At 40.7% G+C, this 18,500-nt stretch overlaps 3 protein-coding genes across 5 annotated transcripts; 2 read left to right on the top strand and 1 right to left on the bottom strand.

Annotated features, from left to right (window-relative positions):
- The first annotated feature begins 150 nt into the window (after positions 1–150).
- On the top strand, positions 151–10,463 carry hps1 (HPS1 biogenesis of lysosomal organelles complex 3 subunit 1). Its single transcript, XM_058652237.1, has 18 exons — positions 151–439; positions 1,827–2,017; positions 2,105–2,239; positions 2,840–2,982; positions 3,073–3,181; positions 4,928–5,088; positions 5,188–5,290; positions 5,368–5,456; positions 6,254–6,344; positions 6,439–6,606; positions 6,730–6,909; positions 7,699–7,775; positions 7,880–8,017; positions 8,140–8,205; positions 8,371–8,515; positions 8,733–8,846; positions 9,762–9,844; positions 9,924–10,463. Exons 2-18 carry the CDS (start codon positions 1,901–1,903, stop codon positions 10,084–10,086), a joined length of 2,082 nt encoding a protein of 693 aa, XP_058508220.1. The 5' UTR covers positions 151–439; positions 1,827–1,900; the 3' UTR covers positions 10,087–10,463.
- A 149-nt stretch (positions 10,464–10,612) lies between these two features.
- st3gal7 (ST3 beta-galactoside alpha-2,3-sialyltransferase 7) lies at positions 10,613–15,232 on the bottom strand. 2 transcript variants are annotated; one of them, XM_058652233.1, is made up of 8 exons: positions 15,163–15,232; positions 13,791–13,950; positions 13,578–13,704; positions 13,174–13,511; positions 12,008–12,194; positions 11,763–11,903; positions 10,984–11,133; positions 10,613–10,883 (listed from the first exon to the last, which is right to left on the bottom strand). In XM_058652233.1, the coding sequence occupies exons 1-8, from the start codon at positions 15,203–15,205 to the stop codon at positions 10,782–10,784; spliced, it is 1,248 nt and encodes a 415-aa protein (XP_058508216.1). In that variant the 5' UTR covers positions 15,206–15,232; the 3' UTR covers positions 10,613–10,781. The 2 variants fall into 2 exon arrangements, with proteins under 2 accessions (XP_058508216.1, XP_058508217.1); XM_058652234.1 differs by lacking the exon at positions 15,163–15,232 and adding an exon at positions 14,518–14,737.
- ankrd2 (ankyrin repeat domain 2 (stretch responsive muscle)) lies at positions 15,169–18,073 on the top strand. 2 transcript variants are annotated; one of them, XM_058652236.1, is made up of 9 exons: positions 15,169–15,244; positions 15,379–15,449; positions 16,319–16,453; positions 16,559–16,666; positions 16,765–16,863; positions 16,948–17,046; positions 17,205–17,303; positions 17,385–17,483; positions 17,708–18,073. In XM_058652236.1, exons 2-9 carry the CDS (start codon positions 15,381–15,383, stop codon positions 17,834–17,836), a joined length of 837 nt encoding a protein of 278 aa, XP_058508219.1. In that variant the 5' UTR covers positions 15,169–15,244; positions 15,379–15,380; the 3' UTR covers positions 17,837–18,073. The 2 variants fall into 2 exon arrangements, with proteins under 2 accessions (XP_058508219.1, XP_058508218.1); XM_058652235.1 differs by lacking the exon at positions 15,169–15,244 and having other exon boundaries at positions 15,251–15,449; positions 17,708–18,072.
- The last annotated feature ends 427 nt before the right edge of the window (positions 18,074–18,500 follow it).

Here is an 18,500-nt window from a genome sequence, read left to right as displayed (position 1 = left end):
AAATACCAGCAGGCTGTTGTCTGCAGCACAGCCGCAGTCATGTGCTCCACTTTAGGCAGCACATGACTTTCTTCTGCGTCGTTGATCATCAGGCTCCTGGAGGGTGAGTGTGAGGGTGAATGAGGGTGTGTGTGTGAGTGAGAGAGAGAGGGTGAGTCACTGTAAAGATTTCACTCTGTGTGTGTGTGTGTGTGGGTGTGTCGCTCCTTTAACGTTCCCAGATCAGCAGAGTGGGTCAAGTCCTGCTGATGTGTCACATGACCCGCTGGGTTTTCAGTGCGGAAGGAAGAGACAGATGACGCAGCAGGCGCGATGAAAGTGTCCGCGGCAAAAACTCTTACCAAACACCGGTGAATGCGGCGGGGCCGTGGAGCTTTCAGGGGACACCGACACTGACACTGGAGAGACATGACGGCACCGTCCACGCAGTGAGTTACGAGTGAGTTTTATTTCGTACACGGATGGTGGACAGCCGGTGTGCAGCTTCAAAGTTTGGTCGAAAGAGGAAGTTACTTGAGGGGTTTCGGTAAAACGCGGGGTGTCGTTGACGGATCGGATCGACTTGTGGCGACGCTGCGTACATTCACCGGCCACTTTATTAGGTACACGCTGGTGTGGTCTGTAGACATGAAGCTTTTGATGGATCTGTGATCTTCACGAGTGTGGATATGGTTTAGTTGAAGATGATCCACTTCTATTAGAGGTTACCACAACTAAAGAATCAGAATCTGCATTTATTGCCAAGTGCATTTACACATACAAGGAATTTGACTGTTTTGGTGAATTTATTTCAATAGAATACAATAAAAAAAGGAAGATATAAAGAATGGATACAACAACACAAACACAAAATATGTACACACACACTGCAGTGGGCTGAAATTAATTTGATAAACCCAATTACCAATCATGAAGATACAATGACCTGGACAGCACTGGTGCAGTTCTATCATTCCAAACCAGTCTGGGCATTCTCCTCTGACCTTTGACCTCAACGAGGCACACATCACTCAGAGAACTGACTCTTACTGAATAGTTTCTGCTATACTCTAATAACGGCATCTCACGAATCTCATTTCCTCACCCGTATGACGCTCAGTTAGAACTCCAGCAGCTCTTTTGTCTTTCTCAGTGCAAACGGCCGGTGAGTGCACATTACAGGGTTGTTAGACGGCGCTGAATGGCGACGGCAGAAAGATGTCACATTTCTCAGATTATAGTCATGATGGTCATTGTCTATCTGTGTAAGTTGACTCATCTGTGGTAACTGAAAGTGTAGTGAACTTTGTTTTGACGTGTTATTTAGAATAAATGACAAAAGAAATGCGTAACTCAAAAACAGGAGAAAAGAAAGGTGAAAGAAAATGGCTCCTCTCTCCTACTACTACCTTTTAACTTCAACAGAATATAATAATGACTAACTAGCCAGTTTTTTTTTATGATTTGACACTGAATCCTGTTTTGCAAATGAGGAACAACATCCTTTCTGGTATTTAAGGGCCACCATAGTTTGTTGATCGATGTGGGAAAGCAAGATAGAAATGAGTGGAGGAATCTTTCTTTTGTCACAATCTGCAGTCTTACCTTCAAATGTCAGAATTTATAACACTGGAGTGGAGTTTTTTTTAAATGTTCAGTACTATTTCTGCCTTTTATCACTGATCCCATTCATCTCTGTCCTCACAGTCGAGATGTTAACACCCTTTTGTTGTTGGACATGCTCCAGCTGTGAAGAGCAACATGTCAGACCACCATACTTTACAAAAAAAAACCCTGTTATGTCTTTCTTTTGCTTCTACTTCTTCAACGTTTTCTTTTCTTTATAGCTCAATGCATGTGGAGTTCATGGCGTAAGTAGAATACCCCAGTGCAGCAGGACAGGGGTGCATCTGTGGGCCAGATGAAGTGTTTATTGATAGCCAGTGAGAGCGCCGAGGTCCTCTTCCACTGGACCGACCCAGAATTTCAGCAGAGCATCCAGCAGCAGTATGGCGCGTCTCAGGAGGATGGCCAGGGGGTACGAAAGAAGAGAACCACGTTTAACGTTTGACTTCTAACTGGATTCCCATGGCTGTTAAAATAACATTTTCTGTTATTTTTCCAGCTTCCAGCCTTTGAGGACAGCATCAGCACTCTGTTTGCTCCCATCATTATCTCCTGCAGCACCATGGTGGACAGGCTCGGTAACGGCTACACCTCCTTCACCACGGAAAACCACCACATCTACGTCCTTCACCAGGTAGCACAAAAGCAGTCGTCGCTGCTTTTCATTTAGTTAAAAAATAAACATGTTTTCCGGATACATCTTTGTATCAGTTTGCATGTTCTCCCTGTGTGTGCGTGGGCTTTCTCCAGGTTCTCCAGGTTCTCCAGGTTCTCCGGCTTCCTCCCACAGTTCAAAAACATTTAATATGAGAATTAGGTAAATTGGACACTCTAAATTGACCATAGGTGTGATTGTGGATGGTTGTTTGTCTATGTATCTGTTCCTGTGATGGACTGGTGAACTGTGACCCTGCCTATCGCCCTATGTCAGCTGAGATTGGCACAGCACCTCCCCACGACCCTCGTGGAGGATAAAGCAGTAGAAGATGGATGGATGATACATCTTCTCTAAAAAGAAAAAAAGATTGTGATGTAGCTCTGCGGCAGCAGTAATGGCACAAAGTAAAGTGCTCTTTTACACGGGAGCCTCATGTTTGTCATGTGAGTCTTGTTAAGGAATCAAACCGGGCTTTGTCCATCTGCAGCGCATGGTACATGTCTAAAAAACACTTTCATGTGTCATCCATTTGAGCAAATGTTTAATTTAAGCTGATTATTCTCTTTGGCCTTGTAGTTCGACGAGTGTCTCTACATTGCCGTGAACGGGGACGGCGAGGAGGGCGAGGACACTCTGAGGAGGAAGATCTACGTGATGAAGAAAATGATTGAGGTGCAGTTTGGTATGGTCACCCTCAGCAGCCACCTCCTCAGAAAAGAGTAAGTACGTCGTTTAAAAAGTGTTTTCCTCTTGGTTACTGGGACGTTTTGGTTGGTAAATGAACCGCGCTGCTTGCTGCTTATCTCCAGGCTGCGTCCTCAGGACACGGAGCAGAGATCACGCCTGTGGAAGCATCTCCAGAGCCTCCTGGAGACCTACAGCTACCTCAGGGAGAACGACCAGAGCTTCTTAGTGGAGGTGAAGCGCTCAGGAGGGAACACGGTGCCTGTTTCTTATTTTCGGTTTGGCCCACAGACGGAGCTCTAGAGTGGAGACACGATATCTCGGTGTAATAAAGCGAAGCCAGAGATCTAACGGAGTCTCCGACGTTCTCGTAATGTGTAACATAAACATGGGTGCTGTGATTGTACGCGTGGTTGCAGGTGATTTGCCGCTGGATTTCTATTGTCATGAGCAGAGCAGAGCAGACAGCTGCACATTTAACATGATTATAAACTGTCAAAAGAATAGGTACAGCAAAAAACTAAAGCGTCTTAAAATATGAATCAAATATTTAATCAAGGCTCGAAAAAATAAATTAACATCATTGGTAATTATCAACATTTTAATGTTTCTGTAATGGTTGATACACCAGTATGGAGAAAATCTTTAACTATAATTATATTTTTAATGCTAACTTATAATTATTATTGTTATCTATGCATTTTCAAATGTACTATTTTACAAAAAAAATGAAAAAAATTATAAATCACATTATTATGTCTTGATTGAGATGTGAAATTATAGTCATTTACCTGCAAGAGGAAAAAATGGTTTTAGTGGTTCCAATTTGGGTGTAAAAAATGTGGGCATAAAAGGATGAATTCATTCATTCATTATTGTAATTTGCCAAAAAAATAGCAATAACATTTTTAATTTTAAACAAGTTTTGGTCTAAGAAAATTGTTACACACCGTGTATCATAAGCAGCAGCATTTAGCATTCACACAGACCAGTGTGAGTCACTCATCTACTGCCAGTTATTCCGATTTATTTCAAAATCATTCATCCAACGGGACCAGCTTTTTAATATTCAGGTGGTTTTTGCAGCTGATGCAAAGCAGATGAAGCAGCAAAGTGAAATATCCTTTTTTTTTTTTTTCCCCTCCCCAGTTCTGTACGGGCTTCAGGAACATTTAATAGAAGTAAATCCTGGGAGTGAAGGCAAAGATACCAACCCTAAAATGGTATGCAGGGAAGAATATGACAGTTACGACATTACGATTTTGGGACAATTGTCAGTGGTCCAATAGTGTCCCGCATATGTAAACTAAAGGAGGATGCATACATGTTTATAACACCACCATAATCCAGCACAGATATAAAATCAGGATCAGAAGAAAGTCATTTGTCTGCCATAACGGAAAATCTTCTCAGGCGTGGCTCAACAGACAAATGACAATGATGGATTATATTACACTTTATGTATTTACTTGTGTCTTCCTTTTAGTATTTTTTTGCTCTTCATATTTTTTCCTTCACGTTATATGTTACTAAAACCTTCAAGTTAGTGTGTAGTTGTTGCATCAAATCTAGCCCACTTAACCACTAGATGGCAGAAAGAACCACATGTCGACATTTTTTTAATTTTGAAAATAATAGATTTAAGTGACGCGATCAGCTACACTTACATTTATTTATATAAATCATGCGTGTCTTTATCTTTAAATTTTATCATACAATCTTTGACTGAGGTGTGTCTCATGTTGTTTTACAAATCATAAAAATCACCTTTTTACCTCCTAAAAAGATGAATTTAATTGTCAGAGTTAGAAATCCAGCTTTGCAATGAAAGACTTATTAATCTTCCCAACGACCAGGTCAAAAACGTGAAAATCCATTGTGTGCAATACGTGTTTTTAAGGTCATAAACGTCAAGTTCTGTGCTCAGACCCGAATTAGAAACAATTGTTCATTCTCAGGTTTGTCTCCTTCCTCCTCCAGGCAGTGGAGAGGCTCATCCACCCCACACTGTGTGAGCAGTGCATCGAGTTCCTGGAGCGACGTTTAGTTCCGCAGCTCAACAGCAGTGTGGAGAGAGCGGGAGAGGAGGTGCTGCACGCTTTCATCCTGGTACACACCAAACTGCTGGCCTTCTACTCCAGGTGTGAACGCATGTCTCATGAGGCAAATCACACGTGTTTGTGACTTGTAATTATTCCCTGTGTTATGTTATGAGAGACTTATCTTTCCACACATTTCAGCCGCAATGCGAGCACACTCGCCACCTCTGACCTCCTGGCCATTATCATCATGGCACAGAATATGTATCCTAGCGACGTAGACCTGGATGACGCCGGTCCTGAGGTAGGACTAGTAATAATGAAACAACACCACCACAAATGTCTTTTATTTTTACTGTTTTTCATCTGTGTTTGTAAAAGGATGTTGAGAGTACTTCAGGCTCCGGTCCTGAAAGTTTTTACACCCCAGAGCCCTCACCTACAGACAGAGACTCGAGAAGTTCAGGCGAGTTGTGTAAAAGTGAGTGTTTGGATTAATAATTCAGTTATTCTTCTCTCGACATTTATTTATTTATTTATTGAAAATACGGTAGATTAAAAAGCCCTGATTGTCACAGGACAATCTTTTTTCCACGGCCAGTGAACACACCACACGTTAGCACATTAAACAAATCAATACACAACTGACCTCTGTATATTCTGTAAATTCATGTCTCTTTCCGAATTCCACCCTGTGTTGTTTTCTATGCATTTTTTTAAACTTTATTTAAGTTAAAACAGGGTTTTTACTTTTTGACCCTGTGTTGTATTTTATTGTTGTGTATTTGCATCTCTTTTCTTTTTAAATTTGATTTTCCTTTTATTGGGAAGCACTTTAACCTGCAATCCTTGTATGAAAGGTGCTATACAAATAAAAGTTGATTATTATTATTATTATTAGTTATATTATTATTATTATTGTTGTTATTATTGTCCCAGCTCATTCTTATATTCATGCATATTGTAACCATGCTCTCCTTCCTTTTCCAAGTGCCTCAGGGAACTACGGTGGCCCTCACATACCAGAAAACATGCCTTTCTACTTTCTACTGCGTCGATATTCCGCTTCGAAATACAAACAAGGCCCATGCCTAAAGTACTTACTCTAAGGCTACAGCAACCAAATGTTGCTCATTTTAATTAACTCTTATACAAACATACGTATGAGTCGTATTTTCAGTTTCTGCCAATAAACCCTTGTAAATGTGACACATTTGACCTTTAAAGTCCCGCCTATGACCAAAGGGAGTATATTCTGTGTCTAAAGAACTGTATATTCTGTATTTTTTGTCTCTGCAGACAAATCAGAGACAGGAGGAAGCGCCCCTATGTTTGAGTTCATGGACCCAGACGTCCAGGTGACCCTGACTATGTAGAGTTCAATTAAATATAAAAATATAATATTTGGTTGCAATGAGACTTGAATGAATTGTATAAAAACATCACCTTCAGATGGCAGAGGACAGCCTGCAGGCTCTGGAAGTTCCTCCTCCGGACCCTTCCAGCCCTCGTAGAGTCTTCTTGGAGATCTCTAGCAAAGAAGGGCTGTATCCCATGATGCCTCACTCCATGTACTGTCTGCCCCTGTGGCCTGGCATCACACTAGTGCTGCTCACGAAGGTTTGTGGATGACAACAACACACATGCGAGGATCTATAACGTGTATCCTTCCTCTTTTTTGCCTGCACGTGTGTACAAGTTCCTGTTTTTTTTAAAGTTTTATTGCCATGTGTCTAAACTCAGATTCCCACCAGTGCAGTCGCCATGTCCGTGTATAAGTTTTTGGAGGCCTTCGCCAAGCTTGACAAGTGTTTAAGTGAAGGCCACGACAGTTCTGCTGCGACCAGAGGTCAGCTGGTGATACATGACATCCGCAGCAAGCTGGATAAATTCATCAAAGCCCTGGGTCCTAGTGAGCTACAGGTATGGGTTTCTTTTTCAGCGAATTGCCTAAAAGTAACATGCTTATTTCTGTCAAATAATAATACTTTAATAATTTTGTTTCAATTTCCAGTGTTAAACACAATTAGTGAAATTATAAATTAGAGATTACCCATTAGAATTAGAATTAGAATCACCCATTATAAAATGTAATACTGAATATGTACAGTTTCATAAATCAGTGTATTTTTATATATACTGTATATTGAAAACATTTGATTTAAAGTCCATTTATTTTTTACCTGTACAAAAACAAATCATCCATTGTTTTATTTTATGTTCTAAATTGATTCTTAAAATAATTGCTGTTAGTCTATAAAGCACCTAAAGATTTAGGCCCAAAATATATTTTATTATGAACAGTCCAGACCACTAAGGTCATCTGAGTCAGGTTCTCTCTGTGTCCCCAGAACCAGGACTAAACATGGGGAAGCTGCTTTCAGCTTTTATGCCCCAAATATCTGGAACAAACGCGAGAAGAGTGCAAGTCTTCATTCTTTTAAATTTAGCCTGAAAACCACTGCGTTTAAAATAAAAAATAGAATTATCATCACTGCTGCAACTCAGTCGTAACTGCAATTTTTAGTTTATTTTCATTTTTTCCTCCCCTCTTTCTTTCACCTCTCTATTTAAATGATTTTATTGTGTTTTATAATTCCCCTTTATATATATAATGCTGCTGCTGTATTTTTCTCTCTATTTTATTGTAAAGCACTGTGAAATGTCTTGTTGTTGAAACGTGATATATAAATAAACTTGCTTTGCCTTCAGTCTGCACAGTTGTTAAATGTCTGGACGGAGTTCAAGAATCGAGCTTTTGCAAGAGGTGGACCTGGTTTCAACAGAGGGTAAAGTCTGCTACTGCCCTCTGCTGGACATAATACATCATAGCAAAGAGTTTGGATTCACCTATTGTGTGATTTATTTATTTTTTCTTATTTTTTTTTTCAAGTCTTATTCCATGGTGTACGAAAATGAAGACCCAGCTGTGCGGCATATACCGACAGTGTTTTCTGTCCGCCTCTGGACCAGGTGACTTTCCTCAACGTCTGCCCCCGAGTCTGCAGGAGCGAGCCCAGACGATGGTGCAGTATGTATCAGTCAGATGTTTTTACTTTTCAGAGTTTTCAGGACACGTATACCATCCCTCATCATTCACGTCTGTGTCATCTTTCTCTTCTTTGTGTCTGTCACCCTCGTTGTCTCCACTAGAGAGAAATTGATGGACTGGAAGGACTTCCTGTTGGTGAAAAGCAAGAGGAATATCACAATGGTGTCATATCCTGTCAGCAAAAATGAAACCTGCTCCATGAGGCCATGGTTTTAACCATTTCTGAGCATTTCTTTTGCATTTTAGATTCATATTTTTTTACTAAATAGTTTCAAATATAACATACTCCCCCCCCCCCCCGAGTATATTGATCTTGACCCAGTTAATCTCACTTACCTGGAGGATTTCCCGGGCCTGATCCACTTTATCTGTGTGGACCGATCCACTGGCCAAATGATTGCGCCGTCACTCAGCATCACCGAACGCACCACGTCTGAACTGGGGAAGGGACCGGTGGCTCAGTTCATCAAAAGCAAGGTCAAGCACCTTTTGAAACTAATTAAAGTTGCATTAAAATAGCTGATTTCAAGATAAAGAGCACGCATGAGCACCACTGCTAATCTTTTTTTAATAAGCCAACCTGTCTCGATAGTTAAGTCTCTGCAACAAAGTGAAGAAATGTGCTTCTAAAAGGTTTTAACTTGTCTTCTACATCAGTGACAAAGACATTTCTCTTCCCTACTTTTCATTGAAGGTTTGGAGCCTGGTCAACACAACGCGCTGCTTTCTTCAGAAGGGTTATTCTACTGTCACGCTGCGCGACGGAGACTTTTACTTCTGCTACTTCCTGTGGTTTGAAAATGAAACGGTACATTTTTTTTACTTGTGAAAAAATAAATGTCTTAAGTATGAAGTAAGTTTTTTTTTTTTCATCTATTTAAATATGATAAAATAGCTAAATTAAATGCTAAGGCAGCAAAATAGCAACATGTAAATAACAGCTACATTTCTTTATGTTAGAAAAAGGATTGGGGTGATGTAAGAAACCTTTTTTTTTCTTTTGTCATTACTTTCCACCAGTTTGAGTTTTAAGTTATTTAATGCTCTACATCATGTGTCAAACTGGTGGCCCGGGGGCCACATGTGGCCCTCCAATCGATTACATGTGGCCCACCCACCAATGTGCAAGGTGATGGAATAGAGACAGAATATAAGACTAAATGTATTTGCCGGCAATATTTTTATAATAGTAATAAGACATTCGGTTGTAATCATTGCTTTATTAAATGTATTACACTCAATATGAAATTACATACATTTAAGCTGTTTTAATTACAATTATCCGCGTCATTATTTGCTAAATTTTTAATTAAATTCTCCGTTTTTGTGCATCATAAATGTTTTTATTGTGAATCATTTTCAATCAAAACAAGCACTTTTACTTTGCAATTCTGTCTAATATCATAATGAATATCTTATATCTTATATTGCCCACCGGCCACTAAATGTAGTTTGACACCCCTGCTCTACATGGTTTCATTTCTTCTATACACTTGATCTCTAGGTTTAGTCCTCTAAAATCCTGCACTTTTAACTTTTCAAGTAAACGCTTTTTTTTCTTCACTCAAGATAGATATCGTGATGTTTCGCTATATGACTGACTTGCAATGTATTGATTTTTCACAGAATGGTGATGTTATTGGTCTACCGTGGACCATGTACCGTATCGTGAGGTTCCCTGTGATTCCCACCGCTAATAAATAATGTTTATTTCTTCAAACAGGGCTACAAGTTAGAAGCTGGTGACTTACCCGTTCTACCTGACGACTCCGCCCCAATTGGCATGCTTGCCTGGGACTACTACAGGTAAACAGCTCGGCATCTGACAGAATATGACAGGATTAATGCAGAAGTGAATGTTTGGACTACGTTGTGTGTCCAGCAGGAAGCTGCAGCGCTTTTACAGTAAGAATCACCAGGGCGAGGTGGTGAGGTGCTACGAGCTGCTGACCGTTCACCTGGGTGTCATCCCCTCGGAGCTCATCCTGCAGCACTGCAGGCAGCTCGCAAGCAAACTGTGGGAGCCATCGCGCAATCCACTGCTGTAGACACGGCCGCACATTTGAACTGAGTCACGGTAGCTACTGTAAGGTACTCAGCATTACTGCGTTACGACTGCCAAGAACACATTATTGTGTATTTCTCTCTCTCATGCGTGTACGAGGTTATTAATCTTGTGATACGGTGACCTAAAATAGTATATTTCAAGCACTTAAGTTTACAGTGAGCACAGTTTTACATGAAGTGTTTTGACGATATCGTGCCTTCAAATTTGTAGCTTGACCTCTTTTCCTGTTTTTTTTCAATACTGTAACTGTTTTTTTTTCCCACTTTTTGAAATTTCCACTCATTAATTTTTACAAATGTCAGGTACTGGCCCATTTCCTTGTGTCATAACTTGTGTAAATTAAACAATGCAATAATATTTATGTGAAAATACAGATTTATATACACGGCACAACATTTAAATGGCACTGTTTCTGTGTGTGACGACAAAGTATTCACCTGCCATGGTGATTATTGTATTTGTAACAGTCGGCAATGGGATCAGTTCACTGAAGTGAAAAAGGGGGAGATAGACTTTGGTTTGTCTCCACAATTATTCACGCTTCCGGCTTCTCTGGAGACTGTGAGCACTTTAAAGGTCAGTCTGTGCTGTGTAGGATTCTTCCATAAGGTCTCTATATAGGCTCACAGTGGGAGGAGGGGAGGGGGATGAGTTCACGTGGAGTTCACTATATTATCAGTCTCGCTGACTCCTTAAAGCTCCTGTGAGGTCGCTCACAGCTCCTGCAGCCACCAGGTCCCTCAGGAAGAGTTTCTCAGCGCCGACGTCGTGCACAACCTGGATGATGACATGACAACGAACCATAAATTAATCACTGGAGAATGAGAATGTTTACATTTCTTCTTTCTTTTTTTTTGGGTGCTGGACTGAAACTTACTTGAGCCTTCATCGCATCCATACGTAGGGTCTCGTAGTAGTGAAGCCTGGCCTCTGGGTGCTGCATGTCATACCCAAACCCTGCCAGACTCACCTGGTCACAGAGCTGCAGAGCCATCACCACCGCGCTGGCACCTAATGTTGGCACATTCTGCTTAAGAGGAGAAAAAAGAAAAGTAAAAGAATGAAGATATTTCTCCACTCAGAGGAAACTGAGGTTGGGAAGCACAGTTTTTCAAAAAGTTAAAGTAAAAGTATTCCTTTAAGTTTATTGGCAGAATTTAAACAAACTAGTCGTAAGTTTGTTTGTACAACTAAATAAGTGCTTTAAAATAAAAGGTACACAAAATATGTACGTTTTGGCCCGGACACGTGTGATTTTAAGTGGAAACAACAGCTCCGCCCACTTAAATATGATGCATAACCAACGAAGGCCACATTCAGGTGAGGATTCCTGTAAATGTTTATTGCACAATGCACTCTCACAATTAGGTATCACTAATTATTACACACTGGATCTTTAAATTATGATATCTAGGTCCAAGTATTTATCTGAACACCAACTTCCCAATGATATTTTGTTGATCTATCGCCACCTGAGTATCACCCCTTTATTCTATAGGGTAATACAATGAACTATTTGCCTCTTGAACTCAAGGTGTTATTTAATCATGCTTTACTCTATTTCTATTTCTATTTCTATTTGCATGAATTGTATGAACGCATGCAGTACAGTTAAGCCTGAGCAGGTGGAATTATATATATGATGTCTGTACTCACGTTGCCCTTGTTCAGAACATATTTCTGTAGGAGTTGTCCCGTCTTGCGAATTATCTCCGGGTGAAGGATCCTGAAGTTCTCTGGTCTCAGAGGAATATCATCCACCACCTCCCTCCAGAACCACATTTTGGACCAAAAGCTCTGAAAGGAAAAAGTAAACATGAGGCTCTGAATGTGACTAAAGCACTTTTTTCTACATCACTCACAGCTTATTTTAATGCACCGTTACTGATGTGAGTTTATACCAGAGGCTTTTTGGTGATGACAGAAGTGAGCCAGTCCAGATCCAGGTTCTTAAAGACCACCAGTGCAACCATGGTGGTCTTCCTGTAGTCTTCTGCAAAGTGAGGTGCTCCCTCTGGATAAATGAGGCGGATGGTGGTGCGAGAACCAGCGTCTCTCTCAAAGCCGTTCACTGGAGCATTATTCAGCCTGGTAACACAGAATGTATATTTAAAGCAGCAGTGTGTATGCTGCATCCATCTGAAAAGAGGCTCTGTCAAGCAATACTATCAGACTGAGTAAGAAAATCAATTTATTGCCCATGTACGTCTGACGGTTAACCTGCTGCTGTACATGTTAACCATGATACACATCAGAGAGAGTATTGTGTTGTCCGAAGAAAGACGCTGCTGCTGTATGATTTCCAAAATGTTGTTGCATGCTCAGGATGCCCAGTCAGACTATACGTATACATGCAGGAGTAATCACACTATGAATTGCATTATCCAGGTATGTTAGTCCGACTAAGACTAGCTCGATTTTAGTCGGACTAATGTGTTTACATGACATTAAGAAAACTGAATTACTGTCTTGGTCTGACTAAAATGAGACTTTTCACATGCATGTAAACGCACTGACTGTGTGTGTGTGTGTGTGTGTGTGTGTGCGTGCGCGCGCCCACAAAACAAGATCCAAACACGTCGGGAGCGTGCCTATGTTCCTACATTTCTAGATTTCTAAGAGTTTTTTTCAAAATTAGGCCCTATGTTCTAAGAATATTTTGAATATTAATATGTGGTAGGATAGGGCATAAATTTAAGGTAAATATAAGGAACACAGGACCTAATTTTGAAAATGTCCTAGATTCAATTCAATATTCTTTATTTGTCACATGCATTGTTATAGCTGTACAACAAGCAGTGAAATGTACTCCTGACTTCGACACTCAATTTAAGAAATATGGGACCATAGGGTTTCATTTTGAGAAAAATCTTAGAAATGTGGGAACATAGGGCTGACCCAAACACGAGAGACCTAATGGGCTTAATTAACATCATCTAATTTAATTATGGTAATTTATAATTTGTTTACAATTAAATGTTACCTAGTACAGCTTTAAAATCCATTGTGTTTACTTTTTATTTCCACTATACTTAATCCACCGTGTTTCTGCCACTAGCATACCGACCTGATAATAATGTCATACTGATCTATATGAGATCCAAGATGGCTCCCGTGAAGAACCCCTCCATTGCCCACCACCATGCATCGCCTGCAGCTGCCTTCTCTCCACAATGAAGGCGGGAGGCCGTGCTCGGGTAGAGAGGCAAGAGCCAGGGCCAGGTGCTCTTCACTGCCCTGGAGCCCCAGAGGAGGGGACAGATCCCAGGACACAGGCTTGTCCTGCTGCACAAACACAGGGATGTCCACGAGGCCTGCAGAGCAGGACAGAGACTTCCGATGGCTCAAGCACCAGCGAGGCTGACATTTACCCGACAGCAGTGCGGCTGAGCGATTGAGTAACACCTGAAAAGAGGAGGAAACACACAAGTTTAACAAAAATGAAGTGACTGCTGAGCTGTGTTTTCATACCAGATCTTTGGGATGTTGGACGCCACTGCTGAGAGTTTCCACCTGATCTACAGGGAAATATGCAGGGATCAAAATGGCCGAGTAGCATCCGATAAGCAGCACAAAACTGAAGGCAAGGTTCTCACCCCTGTAACACAGAGGATACAAAAGATACAGTTAGCATTGAATAATAAGGCCGCAAACACATACAGTGTGTTTCTGTAGGGGTTTTACCTGCTGAGGAAAAACTGTCTGGACACAGTTTTTGTGAGATCTCGCTGTCTATGAAAGACTGGTGTTAATACTGAAGTGTCTGCAGCCTCAGGCAGCATGGGGGAGACATCGTCCACGTCTTTTACACTCAAGTGATTCAGTGTCACCATTGTGTCTTTACCTGAAACCAGGAAAAACACACACAATAGTGATTATAATAAGTGATTTATTCACAAATACTTGTATTTATTATATAGTTTTAAAGGACCTGCTATAAAGACGCTGTATGTTTTCTACAAATAGTGATTATAACACTCTGCTAAAGAAAAACTATAAACAGTATGATAGAAACAAAAGACAAAGACATTTCAATGTTTAAATCAAGTTAATATCCAATTATAACATACAATTGCAATAAAATAGGACCTACAGTACAGCACATACTGTAGCTGTAAAACATTGCAAAAAAAAGATTCAAATTTTGCCTTTAACTTTTAACATTTTTGTATATATTTCATTATTTTTTTTCAGTTGGTAGTGTGTTCCACATTTGCCTGACCACATTTGCCTGACTGTTCTATAATATAATTTCATTATATGCAAAGTAAATGCAAAGTAAACTGTGTTTGTGGAGCTTACGTTCCCTTGTCCCTGAATTTAAATCAAACACTGTCTTTTCAAAGGGTTTCTATGCACAGAAAGCATCAGAAGCAATAGCATCTTGATTGATATGAACGATGTAACTTACAAGCAGCCTTGTAGCGACATCAGGTGATGGCTAACTGTGTTCGCCTAAAGTGCTTCCGAGCTGATGGGAAAGCAGTATGAGGCATGTCCTGCAGAGCTAAAATGGCTGCAGCAGCTTCCCCACTCTACTGAACTTTGCCACTTCCCTTTAGTAACACTAGTTAACCATTAATACCTGCCTCTGCCCCCTAACGGCGGTAACACAGGTAAATGTGCATGTGATTTAACTGTCCAAGTCAAAGAATAGTCTGTAAGAGAAGAAGGGGGATGTTCCCAGAAAATGCATGTAGAGTGAGAAAAGATTAACCTCTAAAATTGTTTACTTTAATGGCAAAAAAAATACCCGAGCTAAGGCTGGACAGTGATCGACTGCCGGTGTGTAAACAAATAGACCTTTACGAGGTATCATTTAACCATAATGCAACATCTATATATAACATAATCCCCTGAAATGGTGTGTTTATGAGCGTTATGTTCCTCCAAAACGGAGACGTAACATCAACAAAAGGTCGAAACTGCTTAAAGGATTGGAGGGGACTTGTGTGTGAATGTGGATGTGTGCATAACAGAGAGGACAATGGGGAGCAGAGCTGGCAAGTGTTCATAAATACAGTACATGCTTGCACACATCAAAGTGGTCACACACCTGTTTGTTGGGTTAGCACAGTGTCCCACCATGAACCCTGCATTCCAGTCAAGCCACTGGGCTTGCAGCACTTCTGGATAAAGTAACACACCATCATACACTGATTTATCACCCCCCCCTTTTCATTTCTTTTATTATCCACCAGACCTTTTAGTAAATGTAACAAAGATTTGAGCTGCTCGACATTATGTTTATTGACTTTTTATATAAAAACAGAAATGGAGAATGTCGTGGAGTGGGCAGCCGATGTGATGGACCGTAACACAGAAGTGGAGAAGAAAGTTCAGGTAGGTTTGTGGCGATTTCTTGTTCACACTATCTTACATTTTACAGCTATTTTACAGCAAACACAAGATCTCAACACAACCATTTTTATTCCATCATATTCTAGATAGTGTCTTACTCAGGTCTTTATTGTCTCTACTACTTTTTATTAATCTTTGCCCCTTTTTCAGTATCATACCTTGATTTGCTGTGTCTTCACCTTATATTTATCCTGTAATTCTAGTTATTCTGGCTTCTAGTGTTTCTTCATTGATAGTTTTGTCTCTTTTAATTTTGTCATTTTGTTGTCAAATGGTGTTGCTGTGTGTCTGGATGGTTGACTGATTGATTGATGACATTAAATACACCTTCAGCAATGATAATCCTTATTCACTCGCCACTCCTGTGACAACACAATAGGCACGGCAAATTGAATAATTCTCAAACGCTGTCATCGCTTCACAGGCACGAGTCTGTGTTTATGTCCTGCGGCGAGTTCAAGCCCCACACGAGGAAACTTTTAACTTGTATCATAAAGTGAATGTTTCCTCTTCATGTTTTCCCATTCACGCACATAGAGGTTTCTATGATATCTTTGTGTTTTATGCTCTAACTTTATCTTTCGAAACACGGCAAAAAAAATTGTATTTTCACGTTTCTTTCCAGAGACCCACTATAACACTTTGTCATCAATAAAATACATAACAGGAAACACAATAAGTCAAATACAGAAAAAGACATAGATAAGAATATATACTCCCTCACTGATATTATGTACAAAATATACTAAGAGCATACATGTGCTATGAATTTACTTTAACATATTACATATTCTTGTCCTATTTGGCACCTTTTCCTTAATACTGCATTAATGTATTTGTCTTATTTTTAGATGGATGAGAGAGTGAGGAGGATTTCCTCGGACATGTGCTGTGAGATCATGGACCTGAACGACGAAGAAAATATCATAAAGCTGTGCAAGAGGAAGACGACCCACTCACCTGAGCTGTCTGTGGAAATCCCGGTGGTGAGCCGCAGTTTTTCTTCTTTTTTTTTTTTCAGAAACCGTATCTTCACATGCTCAAGAGGACATCTCTCTCTCTCTCTTTTCTGTGTGTTGCTGCACTGACAGTTAGACCACGTGGACACGACAGAATTCATGAATGCAGCCACTCAAGGCAAACTGAATGTGGTGGACAAGTATCTGGCAGATGGCGGGAACCCGAACGTCCACGACGAGGTATGCTGTGAGCACAGATGAATGAATGAATGAATGAACAGATGAATGGCGGGACCACCACCGCTACACATCATTTATTACTACTTTGCATCTTCCAGCTGAAGAGGACAGCTCTACACCGTGCCGCTCTGGAAGGACACACCACAGTTGTCCAAAGTCTTTTAGAAAAAGGAGCTGATATCAACTTTAAAGATCAAGTAAGGGCCGCATTTCTGAGGCTGCTATAGTTGAACGTCAGCATGAGTAAAAGTTTTGGGCCAACAGTATGTGCTGCATTTCAGTTGGAATCCAGTGCCATACACTGGGCCTGCAGAGGAGGAAGCCTGGACGTGGTCAAAGTCCTGGAGAATCATGGGGCAGACCTGAATGTTAGAGATAAGGTGAATTTACATGTTATGGGACTGCATAATGTGTCAGGACAATAGCTTGTGTGTGTGTGTGTGTGAACATACTATTATTATACGGATATACAGATGGTCTTCTATGACTTTACATGTGGATTTGCATATAAATAACAGTCAAAATATCCACGCTGCAGCTGTGCAGCACTCCTCTGCATGTGGCCACAAGAACAGGCCACAGCACCATTGTGGAATACCTGCTGTCCTGTGGTGCCAAAATCAACTCCAGGGACAGGGTATGGAAGACACTTCAACTGTGTTCCACTTCAGTTTTCATATGTATGTTTTTTAATGAATGTAATGTATTCTTTCCACAGGAAGGGGACACGCCGCTGCACGACGCCGTGCGTCTCAACAGATACAAGATAGCCAAACTGCTCACATTTGCGGGAGCGGACACAAAAATTACAAACCATGTGAGTCGTGCATGTCTAATTCAGCTTTAGGAGGATTCTCACGGAATATTTTGTGTCATTTGGGATCCATGGGCTTCACTGCGTGTTGAATACTTTGGCCTTTGATCTGGAAATGAACTTTACCCTTTCATACTGACGAGAAAAGCTAGATATTGGTATATTACTATACTATAGTGTACAATATTATGTATAATAATATTATATCTATATTATTGGTGTTACAGGATGGAATGACGGCAGTGCAGCAGGTAAAAGAATGGCAGAATGACATCATGGAGACACTGCAGAGGCTGGACAAGACGAAGGACGAGGGACAGGCGCCGACTGAGACACCTCAAGAGAGGAGTGAATAGTGCAATGTAAAATATATGTACTTCTGTTCTTTATAATGTCACTCGTTGTGACTCTCTGTCTCAGGTTCACAATACATTCTGTCACAGTCGGCCTGTGTGCGTCGCATTTGTGTGAATGCATTTACTTGGAATGAGCATGAAGACACACGGTGTTTGCTCACTGATAGTTACTGCCGTTCAACGAGATTAGTCTGGACTCTGAGTTTGGATCACTGCCATGTTTCATATCCGATTTAGATTTTTATTATTAAAAGAAGGTTATGTTTGTTGTATAGACGGGGCATCCGTGTAATCAATGGTGAATAAAAGGTGAGAAAAGAAGGCATTACAATGTTCTCAAGTAGGCAGCGAGAGCAAAAACAGGGTTAGGTTTAACAAGGTTGCAGGACTACAGTATGTTAAAAAGCAGAGGTGGAAAGAGGCACGAGGCATCATTTACCTGTCCTGTCCGCATCATTCACCCGTCCTGTCCTCATCATTCACCCGTCCTGTCCTCGGCCGTCCTCATCATTCACCTGTCCTCATTATTCACCTGTCCACATCATTCACCAGTCCTCATTATTCACCTGTCCTGTCCTCATCATTTACCTGTCCTCCTCATTCTACTGTCATGTCCTCATCAGTTACCTGTCCTCTTTATTTACCTGTCCTGTCCTCATCATTC

The sequence above is a fragment of the Solea solea genome, chromosome 15, assembly GCF_958295425.1.
Source record: "Solea solea chromosome 15, fSolSol10.1, whole genome shotgun sequence".
Classification (NCBI taxonomy): Eukaryota; Metazoa; Chordata; class Actinopteri; order Pleuronectiformes; family Soleidae; genus Solea; species Solea solea.
The sequence above is the reverse complement of the archived record's forward strand: the minus strand, read 5'-3'. Positions and strand labels throughout refer to the sequence as shown.

Bases quoted from the DNA above. Each gene is read 5' to 3' on its own strand.
- st3gal7 (XM_058652233.1), bottom strand. From the start codon at position 15,205: ATGCAGGGTTCATGGTGGGACACTGTGCTAACCCAACAAACAG. The intron at 12,195-13,173 runs GTCGGTATGCTA...CTGTGTTACCAG, and splicing joins CAGTATGACATTATTATCAG to GCTGAATAATGCTCCAGTGA. The intron at 11,904-12,007 runs GTATAAACTCAC...TTTTCCTTTCAG, and splicing joins TCATCACCAAAAAGCCTCTG to AGCTTTTGGTCCAAAATGTG.
- ankrd2 (XM_058652236.1), top strand. From the start codon at position 15,381: ATGGAGAATGTCGTGGAGTGGGCAGCCGATGTGATGGACCGTAACACA. The intron at 16,864-16,947 runs GTAAGGGCCGCA...GCTGCATTTCAG, and splicing joins ATATCAACTTTAAAGATCAA to TTGGAATCCAGTGCCATACA. The intron at 17,484-17,707 runs GTGAGTCGTGCA...TTGGTGTTACAG, and splicing joins ACACAAAAATTACAAACCAT to GATGGAATGACGGCAGTGCA.
- hps1 (XM_058652237.1), top strand. From the start codon at position 1,901: ATGAAGTGTTTATTGATAGCCAGTGAGAGCGCCGAGGTCCTCTTCCAC. The intron at 5,457-6,253 runs GTTGTGTAAAAG...CTGTGTCTAAAG, and splicing joins GACTCGAGAAGTTCAGGCGA to AACTGTATATTCTGTATTTT. The intron at 8,206-8,370 runs ATATCCTGTCAG...AGTTAATCTCAC, and splicing joins AGGAATATCACAATGGTGTC to TTACCTGGAGGATTTCCCGG.